Source organism: Cherax quadricarinatus, chromosome 1, assembly GCF_038502225.1.
Source record: "Cherax quadricarinatus isolate ZL_2023a chromosome 1, ASM3850222v1, whole genome shotgun sequence".
Taxonomy (NCBI): domain Eukaryota; kingdom Metazoa; phylum Arthropoda; class Malacostraca; order Decapoda; family Parastacidae; genus Cherax; species Cherax quadricarinatus.
The window spans coordinates 18,147,188-18,171,127 of record NC_091292.1 but is presented as its reverse complement, the minus strand read 5'-3'; the positions used below and the strand labels follow the sequence as shown (position 1 = coordinate 18,171,127).

The 23,940-nt window shown below is 43.3% G+C and overlaps 1 protein-coding gene across 1 annotated transcript in view; it reads right to left on the bottom strand.

Moving 5' to 3' along the window:
- Nucleotides 1-23,940, bottom strand: part of LOC128687399 (uncharacterized) — a 116,929-nt gene that overhangs the window by 25,085 nt on the left and 67,904 nt on the right. The window contains exon 12 of the mRNA XM_070100941.1: nucleotides 5,013-5,206. Within this exon, the coding sequence (XP_069957042.1) occupies nucleotides 5,066-5,206 (141 nt within the window). The 3' untranslated portion in view covers nucleotides 5,013-5,065. The remainder of the gene's footprint in view (nucleotides 1-5,012; nucleotides 5,207-23,940) is intronic.

Here is a 23,940-nt window from a genome sequence, read left to right as displayed (position 1 = left end):
TCCAAATCTGAAGTGGTGCCCCAGTGTCCAAGAATTTAAAAAAAAAAAATTTTTATTTTTTCTTATGAAATGGTAGAGAATCTTTTTGTGAGGGTAATAAAACAAAAAGTACGAAATTTTATGGAAAATTGGCGAAATTATGCTCTCGCGAATTTTGACGTGTCAGCGATATTTACGAATCGGCGATTTTGTTGACTTTGACTCCCATTTTAGGCCAATTACATAATTCCAGTCAACCAAATTCTTAGCTATTTCACTAGTATTACTTCTATTCTATCGATTGAGCACAAGAAATCGCCAAGTCAACTGTTTCAACTACAAATTAAAGTGATCTGAAATTGTTAATTTGGTCAATTTAACACAAAGTTCAAAATATTCCAATTTCAAAATAGGATCCAGAATAAACAATGTAGGTATTCCTGGAACTAAACTAACATTTCCTCTGTTCATTAGTTACGTTTTGAGGCTTTACAAATAAATTCCATTTTGATTTTTTATTCACATAATGAATTTTTATTCACACCAAAAAATAGAAGAGTTACTGTTATGCAATACTGTAATAATTGTATAAATATCATCACCATATTTGTGAATGCATATTAGACCCACCAGCTGGCGTGTATTAGACGTGTGAGGTCGTTTGTTTACTCTTGAATATCGGCAAAAATTTAACATTTCTGCTACTTTGAGCTCAGTTTCAAGCCATTTCCAGTGCTAAAACCAATCAAAATCATCTCTATTTCTGTAATATGTCTTCCATTCTATCAAATGAGACCAAGAAATCGCAAATAGAACTATAAAAAACATACGAAAAAACACTGCAAAGTTGCTGTTTTAATCAAAAAATCATGATTTCAGTTTTTTCTCTCATTATACACAGCGTGCTGCAGGATCTGTTTTATGTGGTGCACACATACCACATAGATGTATTCTGTCATATCTAGGCCCAAATGTACCACTCACAGTTTATCAGAGTGAGCTGAGCTCATGACGTAGATCTACGGTTTGGACCCTGAACGTAAAGCCGTAGATCAATGGGACGGACCCTCAAAGGGTTAACTGATTAGTTTTTCAGAAATTTTTTTTTTCGTATTCACGTTCTCTCCGTATTCTGAGAATTTGACAGTAGCGATCTGAGTGCGCATTCAGATGCCTTTGCTGTTAATTTCACCTTGTATATATATATTTATTCTTCCTCAGAATCCGTAGAGTGCATGAATACAGATCGATCGATCAATGATTTATTCTTATAGTTTGTAATGCATTACGTCAAAACTCATTACAATGAAACTCATTACGTTAAGAGTGATTACGTTAACACCCATTACGTAAAACTCATTTGTGGAGGGATTCGGGATATTAGCAGTTTGGAGGGATATACTGTGTATCTTTATACGTATATGCTTCTAAACTGTTGTGTTCTGAGCACCTCTGCAAAAACAGTGACTGTGTGAGTGAGGTGAAAGTGTTGAATGATGATTAAAGTATTTTCTTTTTGAGGATTTTCTTTCTTTTTGGGTCACCCTGGCTCGGTGGGAGACAGCCGACTTGTTAAAAAAAAAAAGAAAAAAAAATTACATCATACAAGCCAGTGTTTTGGACGTTTATATACTCAATAATTCTAGCAGCTTCAAATCAAGCAGGAGAGAATGTGTCTGTGTGGTCAGTGTGCACCACAAAAAATTCCTGCAGCACACAGTGCATGAGAAAAAAACATCCTTTTTTTTTTGGATTAAAACGCCGAATTTGAGGTGTATTTTTGTATAGTATTTATCATTGTATTCTCATTTTCATGGTCTCATGTGATAAAATGGTAAACATCTGGCAGAAATAGAGATGATTTTGGTTAGTTTCACGAGGAAAACGACCTTGAAATTGAGCTCAATGTAGTGGAAATGTTAAATTTTTACCAATATTCAAGAGTAAGCAAATCACACCACATGTCCAATACACGTCAACTGGGGAGTCTAATATTCTTTCACTAGTGTACTGATATTATTTATACCATTTTTACAGTAATGCAGTAGTCTGCATAACAGTAAATTTTGTATTTTTTGTATGAATAAAAAATCAAAATAGAAAGCAATAGTAATATAAGAAGGGCCTAGAGACATGACTAATGAACAGAGGATATGTTATTTTACTGCTAAGAATGTCTACATTGTTTAATCTGGACCCTATTTTGAAATTAGTATCTATTTTAATTTGCATGAAATTGGCCAAATTGCCAATTTCTGACCACTTTACTGGGTAGTTCAAATCGGTAAATGGGTGGTTTCTTGTACTCAATTGATAGAAAAAATGGAGTTCTAGAGAAATAGCTATGAGTTTGGTCAACTGAAACAATGGAATTGGCCAAAACCAGGGCTCAAAGTCGTCAAAATCACCGATGCATATATGTCGCCTTGACGCTAACTTCGTGGGAGTGTAATTTCGCGAGTTTTCAACCAAATTTCGTACTTTTGGTGTCATTACCGTCGGGAAAAGATTCTCGATCATTTCACAAGAAATTTTTTTTTTTTTTTTCAAAAATTTTGCAACAGAATGACAGTTTCAGAAAGGGGCTTGGGACAGTCAAAGGATTAAGGATCGGGGGTCTCGACCCTCAAAGGGTTAAGGAGCAGCATTACACTAGTAGTGAGCGCATATTACACAGTGTGCTACAGATATTTTTTTATATAAATAACGCTCCATACATGTCATTTTCCGTGTAGTATACTGAAAGCAGACGTGTATTATTCCCTGAAAGCGAACGTGTTTTATTCCTGTCAGTCAGGCAGTGGCCAGGACAGGAGCAGATGGGAAGTGTGTTTAGTTCAGTAAGAGACGGGTGGTGACGGGGGTAAAGTCATTATGTTTGGGCGGTAGTTTGAGTAGGTAATTTTGGCAAGTTTTTTAGTGTACATTATAGGTGTTTGTGTTGAAGTGTTCTCATGTTTATTTGTAAGGCCCTAGTATGCAGAGGCCTGTTTATACGAGAGTACTCTATGGTGTTTTGCCTGATGGTAATTAGTCTATCAGGCAGAAGTGAAGACGGGGATGTGTATGTTATGGAGCCTCCCTGATTTATTTTGCTTAACTCATTAGTAGCAGTGTGCTAGTGAGCTAATGTGAACTGGAGTGTGGTGTTTTTTTGGAGTAGATTGTAAGTTGTATGTAAATTACTATTATTTTTTTTTTTCAACAAACTGGCCGCATCCCACCAAGGCGGGGTGGCCCAAAAAGAAAAACGAAAGTTCCTCTTTTTAAATTTAGTAATTTATACAGGAGAAGGGGTTACTAGCCCCTTGCTCCAAGCATTTTGGTAGCCTCTAACAACACGCATGGCTTACGGAGGAAGAATTCTGTTCCACTTCCCCATGGAAGAGGAAATAAACAAGAACACGAACTAGAAAGAAAATAGAAGAAAACCCAGAGGGGTATGTATATAGTATATGCTTGTACATGTATATGCAGTGTGACCTAAGTGTAAATAGAAGTAGCAAGACGTACCTGAAATCTTGCATGTGTCTTCTTTCTTTCAACACACCAGCCATATCCCACTGAGGTGGGGTGGCCCAAAAGGAAAAACTAAAGTTTTGCCTTTTAAATTTAGTAATATATACAGGAGAAGGGGTTACTAGCCCCTTGCTCCCGGCATTTTAGTCGCCTCTTACGACACGCACGGCTTACGGAGGAAGAATTCTGTTCCACTTCCCCATGGAGATAAGAGGAAATAGACAAATACAAGAACTAGAAAGAAAATAGAAGAAAACTCAGAGGGGTATGTATATATATGCTTGTACATGTATGTGTAGTGTGACCTAAGTGTAAGTAGAAGTAGCAAGACATACCTGAAATCTTGCATGTGTATGAGACAGAAAAAAAAAAAGACACCAGCAATCCTACCATCGTGTAAAACAATTACAGGCTTCCATTTTACACTTACTTGCCAGGATGGTAGTACCTCCCTGGGTGGTTGCTGTCTACCAACCTACTACCTTGAAGTTACTAATAATATAAATATATTTTTATATACACGAGTTTTTGTCCTTCCTTCCTAATAATAGTTAATATTGTTTAAATATACGAGTACATGCCGGCCCAAAAGTTACTGTGTTTTTCAGTGTAATTTTATAGCCCCTAGACAGCAGTGTGAGCAGCCTTTAGGGGCCAGGACCATTTTATTTAAGTTACAACATCAAAGTCTTAACAGTGCAGCAATCAGGGTCCTGATAAGACACCAGTTCCAGCTCAAAATTTTTCTATAGTAGTAAGCTGATAGACAGCAACAACCCAGGGAGGTACTACTGTCCTACCAAATGAGTGTAAGACACAAACCTGCATTTGTTTTACATGATGGTAGGAGTACTGGTGTGTTTCTTCTGTCTCATACACACACAAGATAATGGGTATATCTTGCTACTTTTACTTACAATTAGGTCAGATGCGTGTGTATACACGTTTATGTACACACACACTTTTTTTTTCTTTTTTTCTTAATAGTGCCCGTTCTTATTATTTTCCTCTGCTCTGACATCCATGCGAAAAGTGGAATAAGAAAATTTCCTCCATAAGCCATGCATGTTGCAAAAGTCAACTAAAATGCCGGGAGCAATGGGTTAGTAACCCTTTTCCTGTAGTGTGTCTTATTTTTACCAATTGATACATTACACAGCAATATAGTAGCAACAGTTATAAGGATATGGTAAATTTTAACTAGTATTATGATCCACAATGCATGAATGAAGATTTTATAGGCAAAACTTGCAACATGCCTATGGGGCAAATAACATGCAACAATTAGGCTTCATCTGATAACCTGACATAATTTATTTACTGCTTTGCATTAAAAAACACGTGTTAATTATGACTCCTAAGTAAATAGTAGTTCTTAAAATTTTACTCATCTTGAAGATGTCAGAAAAACTGAAAGTGATAAAAAGATGTTATAACAGATAATGAAGTTAAATAAAAGCTGGAGAAATGGGCAAAGAATGTTTCTGCCAATAAAGTTTTTGTATCATACTCACCAGCATTGGTCTACCAGAGACAGGAGTCGGTGAAGGAGAGTAGGTAAGGGGCGCTACTGATGGGCAGCTTCCTTTTCCTTCTTCTTATCCTTTTTCTTCTTAAGGAAACTAGGAGTGCGAAGACCCTTCTTCTTCTTTTTCTTATCCTTAGAGATGGAGTCATCTGTTAGGGAGGTATCCTTTGTTGGAGAACCCTGTAAGGACAAGAAAAAAAAAAAAATGACCTCTAACTCATATGAGGCAAACTTTTAATAGCTTCCGTGTCATCTCAGACCAGTTAAATAGTTTTACTGGTTACAGACCAGCTGGCAATTAGTGGATGAAGGCAGACACACAAGTTTAGCATTTCATTAATTAACCCGTAAACGGTCCAAACATATACATGTATATACGTTCTTACTGATAGCAGCCCAAACGTATATACAGTGGACCCCCGGCATTCGATGGCATCAGTATACGCTAAATCTGGTATTCGATACATTTTAACGCAAAAAATTTGCCTCGCCACTCGTTAAAAAACCCGCCACACGCAATTCGTCCGGGACGCGTCCACATGAGTGCCAGTGTTTACAAGCCAGCCAGTGTGCTTGCATCTGGAGTTTACCTGGAGAGAGTTTCGGGGGTCAATGCCCCCGCGGCCCGGTCTGTGACCAGGCCTCCTGGTGGATCAGCGCCTGATCAACCAGGCTGTTGCTGCTGGCTGCACGCAAACCAACGTACGAGCCACAGCCCGGCTGATCAGGAACTGACTTTAGGTGCTTGTCCAGTGCCAGCTTGAAGACTGCCAGGGGTCTGTTGGTAATCCCCCTTATGTGTGCTGGGAGGCAGTTGAACAGTCTCGGGCCCCTGACACTTATTGTATGGTCTCTTAACGTGCTAGTGACACCCCTGCTTTTCATTGGGGGGGATGGTGCATCGTCTGCCAAGTCTTTTGCTTTCGTAGTGAGTGATTTTCGTGTGCAAGTTCGGTACTAGTCCCTCTAGGATTTTCCAGGTGTATATAATCATGTATCTCTCCCTCCTGCATTCCAGGGAATACAGGTTTAGAAACCTCAAGCGCTCCCAGTAATTGAGGTGTTTTATCTCCGTTATGCGCGCTGTGAAAGTTCTCTGTACATTTTCTAGGTCGGCAATTTCACCTGCCTTGAAAGGTGCTGTTAGAGTGCAGCAATATTCCAGCCTAGATAGAACAAGTGACCTGAAGAGTGTCATCATGGGCTTGGCCTCCCTAGTTTTGAAGGTTCTCATTATCCATCCTGTCATTTTTCTAGCAGATGCGATTGATACAATGTTATGGTCCTTGAAGGTGAGATCCTCCGACATGATCACTCCCAGGTCTTTGACGTTGGTGTTTCGCTCTATTTTGTGGCCAGAATTTGTTTTGTACTCTGATGAAGATTTAATTTCCTCATGTTTACCATATCTGAGTAATTGAAATTTCTCATCGTTGAACTTCATATTGTTTTCTGCAGCCCACTGAAAGATTTGGTTGATGTCCGCCTGGAGCCTTGCAGTGTCTGCAATGGAAGACACTGTCATGCAGATTCGGGTGTCATCTGCAAAGGAAGACACGGTGCTGTGGCTGACATCCTTGTCTATGTCGGATATGAGGATGAGGAACAAGATGGGAGCTAGTACTGTGCCTTGTGGAACAGAGCTTTTCACCGTAGCTGCCTCGGACTTTACTCTGTTGACGACTACTCTCTGTGTTCTGTTAGTGAGGAAATTATAGATCCATCGACCGACTTTTCCTGTTATTCCTTTAGCGCGCATTTTGTGCGCTATTACGCCATGGTCACACTTGTCGAAGGCTTTTGCAAAGTCTGTATATATTACATCTGCATTCTTTTTGTCTTCTAGTGCATTTAGGACCTTGTCGTAGTGATCCAGTAGTTGAGACAGACAGGAGCGACCTGTTCTAAACCCATGTTGCCCTGGGTTGTGTAACTGATGGGTTTCTAGATGGGTGGTGATCTTGCTTCTTAGGACCCTTTCAAAGATTTTTATGATATGGGATGTTAGTGCTATTGGTCTGTAGTTCTTTGCTGTTGCTTTACTGCCCCCTTTGTGGAGTGGGGCTATGTCTGTTGTTTTTAGTAACTGAGGGACGACCCCCGTGTCCATGCTCCCTCTCCATAGGATGGAAAAGGCTCGTGATAGGGGCTTCTTGCAGTTCTTGATGAACACAGAGTTCCATGAGTCTGGCCCTGGGGCAGAGTGCATGGGCATGTCATTTATCGCCTGTTCGAAGTCATTTGGCGTCAGGATAACATCGGATAGGCTTGTGTTAATCAAATTTTGTGGCTCTCTCATAAAAAATTCATTTTGATCTTCGACTCTCAGTCTGGTTAGCGGCTTGCTAAAAACTGAGTCATATTGGGACTTGAGTAGCTCACTCATTTCCTTGCTGTCATCTGTGTAGGACCCATCTTGTTTAAGTAGGGGCCCAATACTGGGCGTTGTTCTCGATTTTGATTTGGCATAGGAGAAGAAATACTTTGGGTTTCTTTCGATTTCATTTATAGCTTTTAGTTCTTCCCGCGATTCCTGACTCCTAAAGGATTCTTTTAGCTTAAGTTCGATGCTTGCTATTTCTCTGACCAGTGTCTCCCTGCGCATTTCAGATATATTGACCTCTTTTAGCCGCTCTGTTATTCTTTTCCGTCGCCTGTAAAGGGAGCGCCTGTCTCTTTCTATTTTACATCTACTCCTCCTTTTTCTTAGAGGAATAAGCCTTGTGCATACATCGAGTGCCACCGAGTTAATCTGTTCTAGGCATAAGTTTGGGTCTGTGTTGCTTAGTATATCTTCCCAGCTTATATCGGTTAGGACTTGGTTTACTTGGTCCCACTTTATGTTTTTGTTATTGAAGTTGAATTTGGTGAATGCTCCCTCGTGACTAGTCTCATTTTGTCGGTCTGGGGCTCCTCGCATACATGTCTGAACCTCAATTATGTTGTGATCTGAGTATATTGTTTTTGATATGGTGACATTTCTTATCAGATCATCATTGTTAGTGAATATGAGGTCTAGTGTATTCTCCAGTCTAGTAGGCTCTATTATTTGCTGGTTTAAATTGAATTTTGTGCAGAGATTTAAAAGCTCGTGTGAGTGTGAGTTTTCATCAGAGCTGCCTCCTGGTGTTATTACTGCAACAATATTATTTGCTATATTCCTCCATTTTAGGTGCCTTAAGTTGAAATCCCCCAGGAGCAAGATGTTGGGTGCAGGAGCTGGAAGATTTTCCAGACAGTGGTCAATTTTTAACAGCTGTTCCTGGAATTGCTGGGATGTTGCATCCGGAGGCTTGTAGACTACCACAATGACTAGGTTTTGGTTCTCGACCTTTACTGCTAAAACTTCCACTACGTCATTTGAGGCATTAAGCAGTTCTGTGCAAACAAGTGACTCTGCAATGTACAGGCCAACCCCCCCCTTTTGCCTGTTCACTCTGTCACATCTGTATAGGTTGTAACCTGGGATCCATATTTCATTGTCCAAGTGATCCTTTATGTGGGTCTCGGTGAAAGCCGCGAACATTGCCTTTGCCTCTGCAAGCAGTCCACGGATGAAAGGTATTTTGTTGTTTGTTGCTGGCTTTAGACCCTGTATATTTGCAAAGAAGAATGTTATCGGACTGGTGGTATTGTTGGTACTGGGGGGGATTTTTTTTCCGGCATTAGTATCTGTATCTGTTGGTTTGGAGTGGAGGCCATCGACTGTGGTTCCACTCCAGGAATGACTGGATTTGGTGTACGATTTCTGCCATTTCCTGCCAGTTTTTTTTTCCTTCCTGGCACTAAAAAACCTCTCCCTCTTGAGTGGCTGTGGCTACCCAGGTTTTCCCATGGCCTGGATGTTTTGTATCTTTTTGTCCCCTTTAGATGGTATGCCTGGCAATTTAAGTTATAGCACAGTCTTTCCTGTACTGAAGAGGTACACATTTCAGGGTGAAAAAGCTTACAGGAAGGGAGTTTGCATTTTCCTGTTGTCATATGGGCATGGTATTTTCTAGGGTGGTCATAGTTGCACGTCCCATCTGTTTTTCCAGATTTCCCATGCCAGCAGATACCAAGTGCATAGTATGTGCACAGGCTTGGTTTCCGCTTGCCTTGGGTTTCTGTGACTGTATTCCCTGTTGGTGCATGTTTCCCTGTCTTACTTCTATCCTCCCTAGCACCAACAATGGAGCTCCCACCAGTTGTTTTTGGTAATTTATCCTCACTATTGCTATTGGAGTCCTCTTGTTTGCTATTTCCTGCGGAATTTCTAGTTTGCAATATTGGTTTTATCTTATCTTTGACTACACTTGTTTCCCTACTATGGCTCCTGTCCCCTATGAGGTCATTTATATGTATTCCTTCCTGCGTATAATTCCCGACTACCTGGACAAAATCTCCAGCTTCACCATTACTGTCTCCCAGGACAGTATCTCCAGCTTCACCATTTCTGTCTCCCAGGACATCACCTCCAGCTTCACCATTACTGTCTCCCAGGACAGCACCTCCAGCTTTACTATTACTGTCTCCCAGGACATCACCTCCAGCCTTACAGTTTGTGACTACATGGCCAGTATCAAGGGCAGTACCATTCAGCCCAGACTTTTTATGTTCCCATCTGTTGTAGAAAGCTTCCAGGTTTTCTATGAAAGCAGCTTTGATGTTGTCCTCTTTTAATACCCTTGTGATTTTAGTCCACAGATTTTCCTCATTTGGGCATACCCAGAAACACTTCTCTGTTTTAATACTGCTTGTAGCTAGTTCTGGGATATCTGCACAAGGGGCGTGACACCAATTTCCACAAAAATGACAGTTTATCCATGTGGAAGCCCGTTTGTTTGACTGACCACAGACTACACACAGCTTCATAATGATTTGAATGGTTGATTTACTGCAATTCTACTAGCAACCTCTTGAATATTTTATTAATAACCTTAAATGAAGCTCTAGCTATTTGTATTTCTGTTTCTAACTCTTTTTGTATATTGGACAGCTTACCGTCACGTTCCTGATTTTTAATGTTTGTGTTTATAAGGGCGCCTACAACCCCATCCGTTTACAGTCTGCTTTATTGTCCAACGAAACTGTTTGAAACCAGACCCGGGTTCGGACCAGTCAAGGGTTCGGACCAGTCAAGGGTCCGGACCAGTCGATCTGCTCTGATCAGTGGGTCACTTATTTAAAACATACTGGTCGGTGATTTGAGCTAACACATGAAGGATCTACTGGAAATTATCTACCCGAGTAATATGTGATTTGACTGATACAACAGTATAACTTGCGTGTTGAAGAGCCTGTGATATCTGGCAGCTCCTACAATGACGAACGGTCACCTCCTTGTTTATCAATCGCTGTATCTGGCTTTTCTATTTTTTTTTTTTTTTCCGTCTCCACCACAATAAATGCTATATTATCACTGTAGTTGACTGGTGCAAATTTTGGAGGAAGGACGCTTTTTCTGTAGTAATAATTGCTTCTCGTTGTGTATATTGCGACCGCTGGTAACTACAGGTTATATGAAATTCACAGTAACGTCTCGTATTTCAAGAAAAGAAACTAATGAAAGTCACTCCACTCCACTAAGTACCATTATAATACTGGTTAGTTGCTACTACAACACTGTATTCTGCTATTCACTGGTATCACTAGATTATATGCGAGTACACTAGCAGGCCAGTAAGATTATTAAAAACAGCTGACCTGTGGTAAGTTTCTGGCGACTTCTGGCACCTGCCTCTATAGGCTTATCACTTCATTTACATTATTATTATTATTATTATAATCAAAAAGAAGCGCTAAGCCACAAGGGCTATACAGCGCTGCAGGGTAGGGAAGGAAGCAAGGGAATTGGATGGCAGAAGGGAGGGGGGATGATCAGCAGGTTACAGAAAACAGCGGGGCAGGGGATAGTACGGGGGTAGAGGGTAGCAAGAGATACAAGTAGAAAGGGCTGAAAGTATCAGAATTTGTGAAGTAAGTCAGTCGTTGTCAAAAAGTCAATGAGAGAGTCCGGATGAAAGGTGGGTCCATCAGCGAGAAGGGAAGGTAAAGAGAGAGCAGCGGGGCGAAGACGACGACAGAGGTAAATTCTGCGTGCTCGTTGATAAAGTGGGCAGTCCAACAGAATGTGGCTGACTGATAATGGAGCTTGGCAATTCTCACAGAGAGGAGCAAGACGCCTCTCCATGAGATATCCATGAGTAAGACGAGTATGGCCAATGCGAAGACGGGAGAGAGTAGTCTCCCAACCTCGACACTGGTGATAAGAAGACGGCCAGTAACCTATACTCGGTTTAATAGACTGAAGTTTGTTGCCGAGCATAGTAGACCAACGTTGTTGCCAACGGGTGTGAAGGTGGGAAGATATTACAGCAAAATAGTCCGTACATGGAATACCTCTATAAGAAACTGGTAGGTCATGTACTGCTGACCGCGCAGCAGTGTCTGCCTGTTCATTGCCCTGTACGTCAACATGACCAGGGACCCAACAAAAAACAATATCTTTATGCTTAGTAAAGATGCGGCGTAGCCAAAGTTGGATACGGAGGACTAAGGGGTGAGGTGTATCAAATTTTTGTATAGCCTGTAAAGCACTAAGGGAGTCTGAGACAACCACAAATGATGACACAGGCATAGATGCAATACGGATAAGTGCTGTAAGGATGGCATATAATTCAGCAGTAAAAATACTAGCTGAAGATAGTAAATGCCCTTGTACGACGCTGTCCGGAAACACTGCTGCGAATCCTACGCCGTCAGAAGACTTAGAGCCATCTGTGTACACAGCAATGGCATGAGAATGAGAGTGAAAGTGGTCAAGAAAAAGAGAGCGGGAAGCGACCGTAGACAGTTGGGCTTTCGAGCAAGGGAGGGAGAAAGAACAGACTCGAACAGCTGGAACTTCCCAGGGGGGTAGGGAAAAGTGAGATGCTACATGTACATAGAAAGGTGGTAGTTGAAGAGAAGACAAGAGCGAATGAAGGCGAAGAGAGAAGGGACGGAGTAAGCAGGGGCGGCGAACAAATAAAGAATGTCTACTAATATCAGTGACCATTCTATAAATGGAAGGATTGCGGAGATCATGAGAGCGTACATAGTAGCGCAGGCAATGGGCATCACGGCGATCGGATAAGGATGGAACGTTCGCTTCTGCATAGAGGCTTTCGACAGGGGAAGAGCGAAAAGCACCAAGGCATAAACGTAATCCTTGGTGATGAATGGGGTTAAGGTTAGAGAGAGTAGCAGGAGATGCCGCTGAATAGATCTGGTCACCATAATCAAGTTTCGATAAAATAAGGGTGGAATGTAGGTGAAGGAGGGTTCGACGATCAGCTCCCCACGAAAGATGAGCAAGGGTTTTAAGAAGGTTCAGCCGGCTGTGACAAGTTGCCTTCAGAGAGGTAATGTGAGGTTTCCAGGATAACCTACGATCAAAGAGGAGGCCCAGAAACTTGACTGTATCACGTTCAGGGATACGTGAGCCATAGAGGTACAAAGGATGATCAGAGATGACAGAGCGTCTAGTGAAAGTGATTTGGTGGGTTTTAGTGCTGGAAAATTTAAACCCATGTGTGGTGGCCCAATTGGAAACACGGTCGACTGCATGCTGGAGAGAAACTGTAAGGAGGTGACAGTCAGCGCCTGCACAGGCAATAGCGAAGTCATCAACATAGAGTGATGACCAAATATTTGATGGAAGACTAGAGGCCAAATCATTAATAGCAAGGAGAAAAAGTGTTGTGCTCAGAACACATCCCTGGGGGACACCTTCAGCTTGGACAAAGTCCGGGGAGAGCACATTATTAACCCGAACACGGAAATGCCTGTCAGTTAAAAAGTTCTTAAGGAAGGATGGTAGATTGCCTCGAAGGCCTAAGGAGTGGGCTTGGGCTAAAATATTATACCTCCAAGTTGTGTCATATGCCTTCTCAAGGTCAAAAAATATGGCAATAACTGAGTGGTTATTCGCAAAGGCATTACGAACATACGTATCCAAGCGCAGTAAGGGGTCTATGGTAGAACGTCCCTTACGAAAGCCATATTGACGAGTGGAGAGACTGTTGTGTGTCTCTAAATACCACACTAAACATCTATTTACTAGACGTTCCATTACTTTGCAAACTGCACTGGTAAGAGCAATGGGACGATAGTGGGAGGTTTCATGTCCCGTAGTGCCTGGTTTGCGGAAAGGGAGAACAATGGCGGATTTCCACAGCTGTGGAAGAACTCCTTGTGACCAAATAAGATTGTAAAGGCGTAATAGGACTGCAAGGGCTGACTGATGTAAATGTTGTAGCATACGAATATGAATGTCGTCGGGCCCAGCTGCCGATGATCGACAAGCTGAGAGTGTTGCTTCCAGTTCTTGAAGTGTAAAAGGCACATTATACTGTTCTTCTCTGAGAGAAGAAAAGTCCAAGGGTGCTAACTCTCTGGCAGACTTTGAGGAAAGAAATGAGGGGCATAGATGGAGTCCCTGAGAAATACGGACCAGATGATTGCCAATTTCATTGGCAACATCTAGTGGGTTTGCTATATCAACACCGGCAACTCACAGAACAGGAGCCGGGTCAGGAGAATATTTACCACTCAGTTTTCGTACTTTTTTCCAGACTGCACTCATAGAGGAAGCAGAGGTGATGGTGGAGACATAATCTCGCCAGCAAGTGCGTTTAGCGTCACGGATGACACGGCGAGCGATCGCACGCTTCTGTTTAAAATCAAGGAGTCGCTCTGTGGTTCTATTGTACCGGTACCTGCCCCATGCAGCGCGTTTCAAACGTACTGCACGAGCACAAGCAGGAGACCACCAAGGTACGCATTTCTGAGAATGCCTGCCCGAAGTTTGGGGTATAGAATGAGAAGCTGCGGTGAAAACGGAGGACGAGAAGAGGTGTAAAAGCTCATCGATGGAGGACGAAGAAGGAACCTCTTTAAAAACAGTCAGGTGTGAGTAAAGGTTCCAATTTGCCCGATTAAATTGCCAGCGTGGGGTGCGAAGAGGTGGCGAATATGAAGGGGAAGTAAGAATGATTGGGAAATGATCACTGTCATGTAAGTCCGGGAGAACAGACCAAGTAAAGTCTAATGCGGCGGAGGAAGAGCAAACTGAGAGATCGATGCAAGAGAGAGTATGAGTCCGAGGATCAAAATGGGTGTGAGTACCTGTATTTAAAACATGGAGGGGGTGGGTGGCAAGAAAAGCCTCTAACTGAATTCCACGGGAATCACAGTGAGACCCTCCCCAGAGGAAATGGTGGGCATTAAAATCACCAAGTAACAGAATCGGTGGCGGTAATGACGAAACAAGGAAGGCAAAATCCGGAATAGATAATGCCCGAGAAGGAGAGAGATATAAAGAACAGAGCGTATACCACCTATGTAAGTGGATACGGGCTGCTGTGTAATGCAGCGAAGTATGAATAAATAGCTGATGGTACGGAATATCAGTGCGGAGAAGAAGGGCACTTTCATTAAAGGTCCCATCAGGAAAAGGATCTGAAGAATACAATAAATTATAGCCTGAGATGTGAGAAATAACAGCAGAGTGTAATTTTGGTTCCTTTAAGCAAACACCAACAGGGGCAAACTGGGAGAGTAACATCTGAAGCTCACCCCGATTACCCCTGAGGCCGCGTATATTCCACTGTAAAAAGGCCATGATTGGCAATGATAAAGATACTTGAAATCCGCAGGTAAGGGTTCCTACGGACTAGAAGGGTTAGAAAAGTCCACATGCGGAGGCAGTGGAAAATGTTCAAGCAGCGAAGGAACGGTGCGCTGTGAAGAAAGGAGTTGCGCAGATGGAGCAGAGGAGAGAGAAAGAGCGGAAGGTGGATCAGTGTCCATTGATGGTTTGGTCTCTGCAATATATTCAGAGATTGCTTCAAGTGTTTCGGAATTCAGAGATGTCGTATGGGAGACAATATTGGGAATGGTAGGGGGAGGATGAGTAAAGATTGGAACTGTATTGGACTGTACCAAGGTAGGGGGGGGCGAAAGGGTGGAGGGAACTGGAGAAGCGTGGCAGGGGACAGAAGAGACAGGAACCTGGGAGGTGGCAGAAGAGGAAGAAACTTGGGAGGGAACAGGGGAGGAAGGTACATTACGAGGAGGAGGGTGAACCTCTGCACTTGTAACTGAGCCAGTGAGAGGGGAAGAACTAGGGACAGAGACAGGGAGGGTAAAATGAGGAGGTGGAAGATGGGTAGGAGGTGTTAACGGACCTTTTTTTGACTTTTGAGAAGTAGAGGGACGATTGGGAAGAGGTGTCGTACGAGGTCTCGTCGATACTGAGGCTTGTAAGAGAGAACTCGAAGAAGCGAGATTAGACTGAGGCGTTGAAGTAGGGACGTCTGAGCCGAGGACAGCAAAAGGATTAGATACAGGAGTGATTATGGGAGAGGTAACCACAGAGGTGGGTGTAGAAGATGGGATACCAGAAGTGGGGGGACGTTTTGAAACACGGGAATAAGAAACACGTGGGAGTCTCCCTTGGAGGCGGAGATGAGAAACTGCCATGGCATAAGGGAGACCTTCTGTCTCTTTGAGGTAACGGATTTCCCGCTCGTTTAAATAGACCTGACAACGGCGAGAGTACGAAGGGTGAGCCTCATGACAGTTAAGGCAAGAGGGAGATCGATTGCAAGACGTATTAGAATGGTCATCGGCACCACAGACTGGGCATTCGGCGATAGATCTGCAATATTTCGCTGGATGGCCAAATCGCCAGCAATTTCTACACTGTTGTGGTGTAGGGATCACCTTTCGAACTTGTAACCGATGTCCTGCTATATAAACGGAGGATGGGAGTTCTCGGCTGTCAAAAGTTAAACGAGCCACATTGCTAGGGTATCGTCTCCGTCCACGGGCAGGAAGAACGTAAGTGTCTACCTTGAGGATTGGGAGATCTTGGAGTTCCAGCTGTTCTAGAATGTCGGTGCCACATGTCTGGAAATTTTGTTGAACTATGGTATGGGGCAGAATAACGGTACCACTACAAGAATTGAGGGAATGATGTTTTTCAAGGGTGACAGGAACAGTATCTATATGGGAAAGACGAGAGAGCTCACGAGCCTGGGTAGCATTCTGTACGGTAATGATGCGCGTACCGCTCTTAAGAGCATGAAAAGAAATATCTTTACCAACATGGCGTAGGAGTGCCTTGCCAATACTATGGTCAGAAAGATAGGCAGTAGAGGAAGTTGGTCGTAAAGTGAAGAATTTAGTCCACTGTTCAGTCTGAAACTGAGCGTGGAAAGGTAGTGAAGGACGTGTCGATCGTTTCTGAGAAGAACGAGAAGGTGAAGGTGGAGAAGTATCATCAGCAGGTAATTGTCGTTGACGTTTAGGCGTGGGACCAGAGTTGGTCCGACGTGGAACGGGTCGGCGATTTGAAAATTGCCGCACCGTAGAGGGAGAGGCCGGAAGCATAGTCAGAGGAGAGCGAAGGTCTGATAAATCGAAGGAGTCAGTCGAGGCCTCAGTACCTGAAGCGGGTGAGGAAACAGCACCGGCAATAGGTACAGAGGCATGAGGAATGTCTGAAGAGTGGTCCAAAGACGAGGCGGGGTCAGAACGGGGTGCGGTATCAAGAAGGGGCCCGGGGGTACCAGGTTCATGGACTAGGGCTGCCATGGTTAGGTTACTTCTTTCTTTTTGTTTTTAAGAAAAAAAAAGAAAGAAGAAAAGAAAATAAAAATAAAAAAAAGAAAAAAAAAGGGGGGACCGGGGAGGGATAGTTCCTAGGAGGAATGAAAGGGCCAGAAATCTCCCTCCGCGCCCAAGAGGACTCGACACCGCTAGTAGCGCAGATGCAGCATGGAACCCGTGCCATACCCTACCCTTCATGCCAGTAAACCAGCAATCTGGGATAGCAACCTCACATCTGCCGAGCTACCTCGGTGGACAAAAGAGAGGGCGGCCGGATATCCGCCACAAAGCATACCTCCTTCAGCCACCACCCCCGGAATCCGAAAGGTGGCTTCCAGAGATACACCCGTCGCCCAAAAGACACCCAAAGCTACTCCGGGATACCGGAGAGGGATCGGGACATCCCTAGGCAATCCAGATTCCACGGCAAACTACGCCACCGCCAAGAAACCTCAATGGAATGGGATGGACCCCGGTGTCCTTTCCCCTACCCAGGAACTAGCGCGCCTGTGGGAGAAATCACGAAGGCTAAAAAGAGGAAGGGCAAAAGGGAGGGGTGAGGAGGAGGAGGAGGAATGGAAAAAGGGGAGGATGGGGAGGATGGGATAGGGGAGGGGAGAATGGGGGGTAATTAGGTTCGGTCTGAGGAAGAAGACCGACAGGGCTAATTCCTCAGACCAAGAGCCTCTTCACCACGCCAAGGAGCCCCCCTTGAAGAGGACTTCATTTACAAATTCACCTGTTTTCAAATGACACTTTAGCCTTTATCATCAATATACTAGGGAGCCACTGTAGTATACACTATACACTATGTATACTCAATGTTATCAGGGAGACTTTCTTTCCTCTGACATGAAAAGTTCAATTATTATTATTTTTTTCCACATGGGACAGGCCTATGATTCCCCTCTGGCAGTAAACTCTGCTACGCAGTGCACACTAATTCTCCTTTTTTGACTCAGTATATAATGTTTTCCGCCCAAGATTGGTTCTAAGCATACATTCGGTACATTCCATATTATCACAGTGTTTTTGGCGCTTGTTTCTGTAAAATAAGTCACCATGGGCCCCAAGGAAGCTTCTAGTGCCAACCCTGTGGTAAAAAGGGTGAGAATCAGTATGGAAATTAAGAAAGATTTTGAAGGGTTTGGGGCTAACCCTGAGAAGCCTATGCCAGTTGTGGAATCCATTGTGCCTACTTCAAAAATTAAGGAAATGTGTGCAAAGTGGGTTGAACTGTAAACCTTTATGGATGAAAATCACCCTAACACAGCTATTGCAAGCCGTGCTGGTGACTATTACAATGACAATGTTGTGGCCCATTTTAGACAAATCTTAAAGGAACAGGAGGTACAGACCTCTATGGACAGATTTGTTGTGCGACAGAGGTCCAGTGACTCTCAAGCTGGTCCTAGTGGCATTAAAAGAAGAAATGGAGTAACCCTGGAAAAGGACTTGCTACCTCAAGTCCTAATGGAAGGGGATTCCCCTTCTAAACATTAACAACTTGGACACTCTCCCCTCCTCCCATCCCATCAATCATCACCAGATCTTCATTAAAGGAAAGTGTCGTGTATTCTATTGTTAGTAGAGTACTACTAACTGTGCATGTCTTCTTCAGTTTGTGTGCATTAAACTTAATATTTCATGTGGTAAAAGTTTTTTTTCATAGTACTTTTCGGTGTCTTGCACGGATTAATTTGATTTCCATTATTTCTCATGGGGAAAATTAATTCGCCTTCTGATAATTTTGGCATACGATGAGCCCTCAGGAATGGATTAATATTGTACACCAGGGTCCACTGTATACGTTTTATTTTTCCTGCCTCCAAATTTGGCACGATTGGCCTGAGATGCCTGGTCAGCATAGAATGGGTAACACTCGGTGTACACCACATTAAAAAAATCTGAGACCACTTAGTACCTTGTGGGAGCGCCAGTTATATTGAGCGCCAGCTAGAGCAAACAGCGTGGCAAACACCAAGGATTCACTGATTTAATGTCATATTAACACTTCCCTTTTAAGAGGAAAGTGATGTTAACCCCAAGTTTAGGGTCAGTCTGTCTATTTCTGTCTGCCTATCTCTGTCTGTCTCTTATCTCTTTTTATCTGTCTCACAGGTACACACAAACACAATTATACATAGTGTAAATTACCTAGGATAACCTAAAAAATCCCAAGTGCTATATTGCACTCATAGATATAATGCATAAGAATACCCGTTGGTTCACAGTGGTTCTATCTGAGACAGAGACAAGCCGAGAGACGGAAAGAGACAAGCAGACAGAGAAATAAGAATGAGACAGATAATCAGAGATACGAGCTCATCAAATTTCATCCCTTATCTCTGCACCCTCGCTGGTGCCCATCAAATTTCATCTCATATCTCATATTATCACTGCTCTCCCAGATGCTTGTCAATGAACACTTGTCTTACACATTGCTTCAAGGGAACTACTTCTTTCTTCTTCCTTTTTCCTCCCTCCTCCTCCTCCTATACTCCTGTGTATCCAAAACATTGCTGGGACCTATAAATACTTTGTATATATTCCTAGACAATAGTAAATGACCAAGGCAGGTGTAAATGTCCACCTGTCAATGTGTTTATGACAATCTGAGTACAACTTCAGTACCTAATAATAGTGTCAGAACAAAGATTGGTTATGAAATGACAAGAACTACAATAAATAGTAATTATCAGAACATAAAAATTATATAAATATAAAAATGAGAAAAAATGGTATATCGCCAACGCTTCTGCAAGCGGCAGGACCCCATGTTGCCGTCAGGTGAGCAATAAGTGCCAACTTTGCAGCCTCATATCTCGGCAAGTACTGACCCTAATTTTTTTTATTTTAATCTTTTAACACTTGGAAAAATGTGCTTTTTATTTTCATTAAAAAAATATTTTTTTTTTTATTTTTCAAAATATTCGGGGCACTGGGGTAGTGAACGTATAATACGTTTGGACCATTTATGGGTTAAACACAATTCCAGACCAGTCATTTACAAGGCTGCTTAAAATTATTATACAGGCAGGCCCTGCTTTATATTATTATTATTATAATAAAAAAGAAGCTCTAAGCCACAAGGGCTATACAGTGCTGCAGGGTAGGGAAGGAAGCGAGGGTATTGGGCGGTAGAAGGGGGGAGGGATGATCAGTAGGTTACAGAAAACAGCGGGGCAGGGGATAGTGCAGGGGTAGAGGGCAGCAAGAGATCGAGGTAGAAAAGGCTGAAGGCATCATCAGAGTTTGTGAAGTCAGTCAGTTGTTGTCAAAAAGTCAATGAGAGAGTCCGGATGAAAGGTGGGTCCATCAGCGAGAAGGGAAGGTAAAGAGAGAGCAGCGGAGCGAAGACGACATTGGAGGTATATTCTGTGTGCTCGTTGATAAAGTGGGCAGTCTAATAGAATGTGGCTAACCGATAATGGAACCTGACAATTCTCACAGAGAGGAGCAGGGCGCCTCTCCATGAGATAACCATGAGTAAGACGAGTATGGCCAATGCGAAGATGGGAGAGAGTAGTCTCCCAACCTCGACACTGGTGACAAGAAGACGGCCAGTAACCTATACTCGGTTTAATAGATTGAAGTTTGTTACCGAGCACAGTAGACCAATGTTGTTGCCAACGGGTGTGAAGGTGGGTAGCTATTGCAGCAAAATAGTCCGTAAATGGAATACCTCTATATGAAACTGGTAGGTCATGTACTGCTGACCGCGCAGCAGTGTCTGCCTGTTCACTGACCTGTACGTCAACATGACCAGGGACCCAACAAAAAACAATATCTTTATGCTTGGGAGAGATGCGGCATAGCCAAAGCTGGATACGGAGGACTAAGGGGTGAGGTGTATCAAATTTCTGTATAGCCTGTAAAGCACTAAGGGAGTCTGAGACAACCACAAATGATGACATAGGCATAGATGCAATACGGATAAGTGCTGCAAGAATGGCATACAATTCAGCAGTAAAGATACTAGCCGAAGATAGTAAATGCCATCGTACAACGCTGTCCGGAAACATTGCTGCGAATCCTGCGCCGTCAGAAGACTTAGAGCCATCTGTGTACAGTGCAAAGGCATGAGGAGGAGAGTGGAAGTGGTCAAGAAAAAGAGAGCGGGAAGCTACTGTAGACAGTTGGGCTTTTGAGCAAGGAAGTGAGAAAGAACAGACTCGAACAGCTGGAACTTCCCAGGGGGTAGGGAAAAGTGAGATGCTACATGAACATAGAGAGGTGGTAATTGAAGAGAAGACAAGAGCGAATGTAGGCGAAGGAAGAAGGGATGGAGCAAACAGGGGCGGCGAACAAATAAAGAATGTTTACTAATATCGGTGACCATTCTATAAATAGAAGGATTGCGGAGATCATGAGAGCGTACATAGTAGTGAAGGCAATGGGCATCACGGCGGTCGGATAAGGATGGAACGTTCGCTTCTGCATAGAGGCTCTCAACAGGGGAAGAGCGAAAAGCACCAAGGCATAAACATAATCCTTGGTGATGAATGGGGTTAAGGCTAGAGAGAGTAGCAAGAGAGGCCGCTGAATAGATCTGGTCACCATAATCAAGTTTTGAAAAAATGAGGGCGGAATGTAGGCGAAGGAGAGTTCGACGATCAGCTCCCCATGAAAGATGAGCAAGGGTTTTAAGAAGGTTCAGCCGGCTGTGACAAGTTGCCTTCAGAGAGGTAATGTGAGGTTTCCAGGATAACCTACGGTCAAAAAGGAGGCCTAGAAACCTGACTATCACGTTCAGGGATACAGGAGCCATAGAGGTACAAAGGATGATCGGAGATAACAGAGCGTCTAATGAAAGTAATTTGGCGAGTTTTGGTACTGGAAAATTTAAACCCATGTGTGGTGGCCCAATTGGAAACATGGTCGACCGCATGTTGGAGAGACACTGTAATGAGGTGACAGTCAGCACCTGTACATGCAACAGCGAAGTCATCAACATAGAGTGATGACCAAATATTGGATGGAAGACTAGAGGCCAAATCATTTACAGCAAGGAGATAAAGTGTTGTGCTCAGAACACATCCCTGGGGGACACCTTCAGCTTGGATAAAGTCCGGGGAGAGCACATTATTACCCCGAACACGGAAATGTCTGTCGGTTAAAAAGTTCTTAAGGAAGGATGGTAGATTGCCTCGAAGGCCTAAGGAGTGGGCTTGGGCCAAAATATTATACCTCCAAGTTGTGTCATATGCCTTCTCAAGGTCAAAAAATATGGCAATAACTGAGTGGTTATTCACAAAGGCATTACGAACATACGTATCCAAGCATAGTAAGGGGTCTATGGTAGAACGGCCCTTACGAAAGCCATATTGACGAGTGGAGAGACTGTTGTGTGTCTCTAAATTCCACACTAAACGTCTATTTACCAGGCGTTCCATCACTTTGCAAACTGCACTGTTAAGAGCAATGGGACGATAGTGGGAGGCTTCATGTCCCGTAGTACCCGGTTTGCGGGTACTACGGGACTGCGGGTAATTGAGGTGTTTTATCTCCTTTATGCGCGCCGTGAAAGTTCTCTGTACATTTTCTAGGTCAGCAATTTCACCTGCCTTGAAAGGTGCTGTTAGTGTGCAGCAATATTCCAGCCTAGATAGAACAAGTGACCTGAACAATGGCAGATTTCCACAGCTGTGGAAGAACTCCCTGTGACCAAATAAGATTGAAAAGGCGTAATAGGACTGCAAGGGCTGACTGATGTAAATGTTGTAGCATACGAATATGAATGTCGTCAGGCCCAGCTGCCGATGATCGGCAAGCTGAAAGTATTGCCTCCAGTTCCTGAAGTGTAAAAGGCCCCTTATACTGTTCTTCTCTGAGAGAAGAAAAGTCCAAGGGTGCTAACTCTCTGGCAAACTTCGAGGAAAGAAACGAGGGGCATAGATGGAGCCCCTGAGAAATACGGACCAGATGATTGCCAATTTCATTGGCAACATCTAGTGGGTTTGCTATATCAACACCGGCAACCCGCAGAACAGAGGCTCAGTTTTTGTACTTTTTTCCAGACTACACTCATAGAGGAAGCAGAGGTGATGGTGGAGACAAAATCTCGCCAGCAAGTGCATTTAGCATCACGGATGACACAGCAAGCGATCGCACGCTTCTGCTTAAAATCAAGAAGTCTCTCCGTGGTTCTATTGTACCGGTACCTGCCCCATGCAGTGCGTTTCAAACGTACTGCACAAGCAGGAGACCACCAAGGCACGCATTTCTGAGAATGCCTGCCCGAAGTTTGGGGTATAGAATGAGAAGCTGCGGTTAAAACGGAGGACGAGAAGAGGTGTAAAAGCTCATCAATGGAGGACGAAGAAGGAACCTCACTAAAAACAGTTAGTTGTGAGTAAAGGTTCCAATTTGCTTGATCAAATTGCCAGCATGGGTTACGAAGAGGTGGTGAATATGAAGGGGAAGTAAGAATGATTGGGAAATGATCGCTGTCATGTAAATCCGGGAGAACAGACCAGGTGAAGTCTAATCGTGTTTCTTTCTTTCTTTACCAAAGGCCTGGCACTAGGGGCCTCTTTGGTCCCATGGTGGCTTATTTAGCAGTTAGAAGCACAAAAAAATGGATTATTATGAAATGTATCATATGAACCCGTGGGGTGATGGTCACTTGCTGATAAACAATGGCACACCAAGTGTGAATGGTGCGGGAGACTGGCTTTGTGTGAGCACTGACAGTGGGATGCTCGTCAGATGCGTACCAGATGGTCGCTGAATCACGAGGCCAATCATGAACCGCGAGACTACATTTTGCCGAAAAGTTGCTGAATGTCAGATTTGAAGAAAGTCGCGGCCGCTGAAAGGCGGGGGTCCACTGTATAATAAAATAATAATAATAATAATAATAATATGTATAATAATAATACATGTATAATAACAATGTACTACATAATTATAATAGATGGCTTTGAAAGGCCTTCCCTCCACTACAGATTTATACACTCTCAAAGTCATTCTATTTTGTTCCAACTTCTCTACATTTCCAAACCATCTCAATAACCCCTCCTCAGCCCTCTGGATAATAGTTTTGGTAATCCCGCACCTCCTCCTAATCTCCAAACTATGTATATTCACACCACACACTGTCCTCAGACATGACATCTCTACTTCCTCCAGCCTTCTCCTTGTTGCAACATTCGTCACCTATGCCTCACACCCATACAAGAGCATTGGTATAACTACACTCTCATACATTCCCCTCTTTGCTTCCATGGATAAAGTCCTTTGTCTCTTCAGTGCACCACTCACCATTTTTTCCT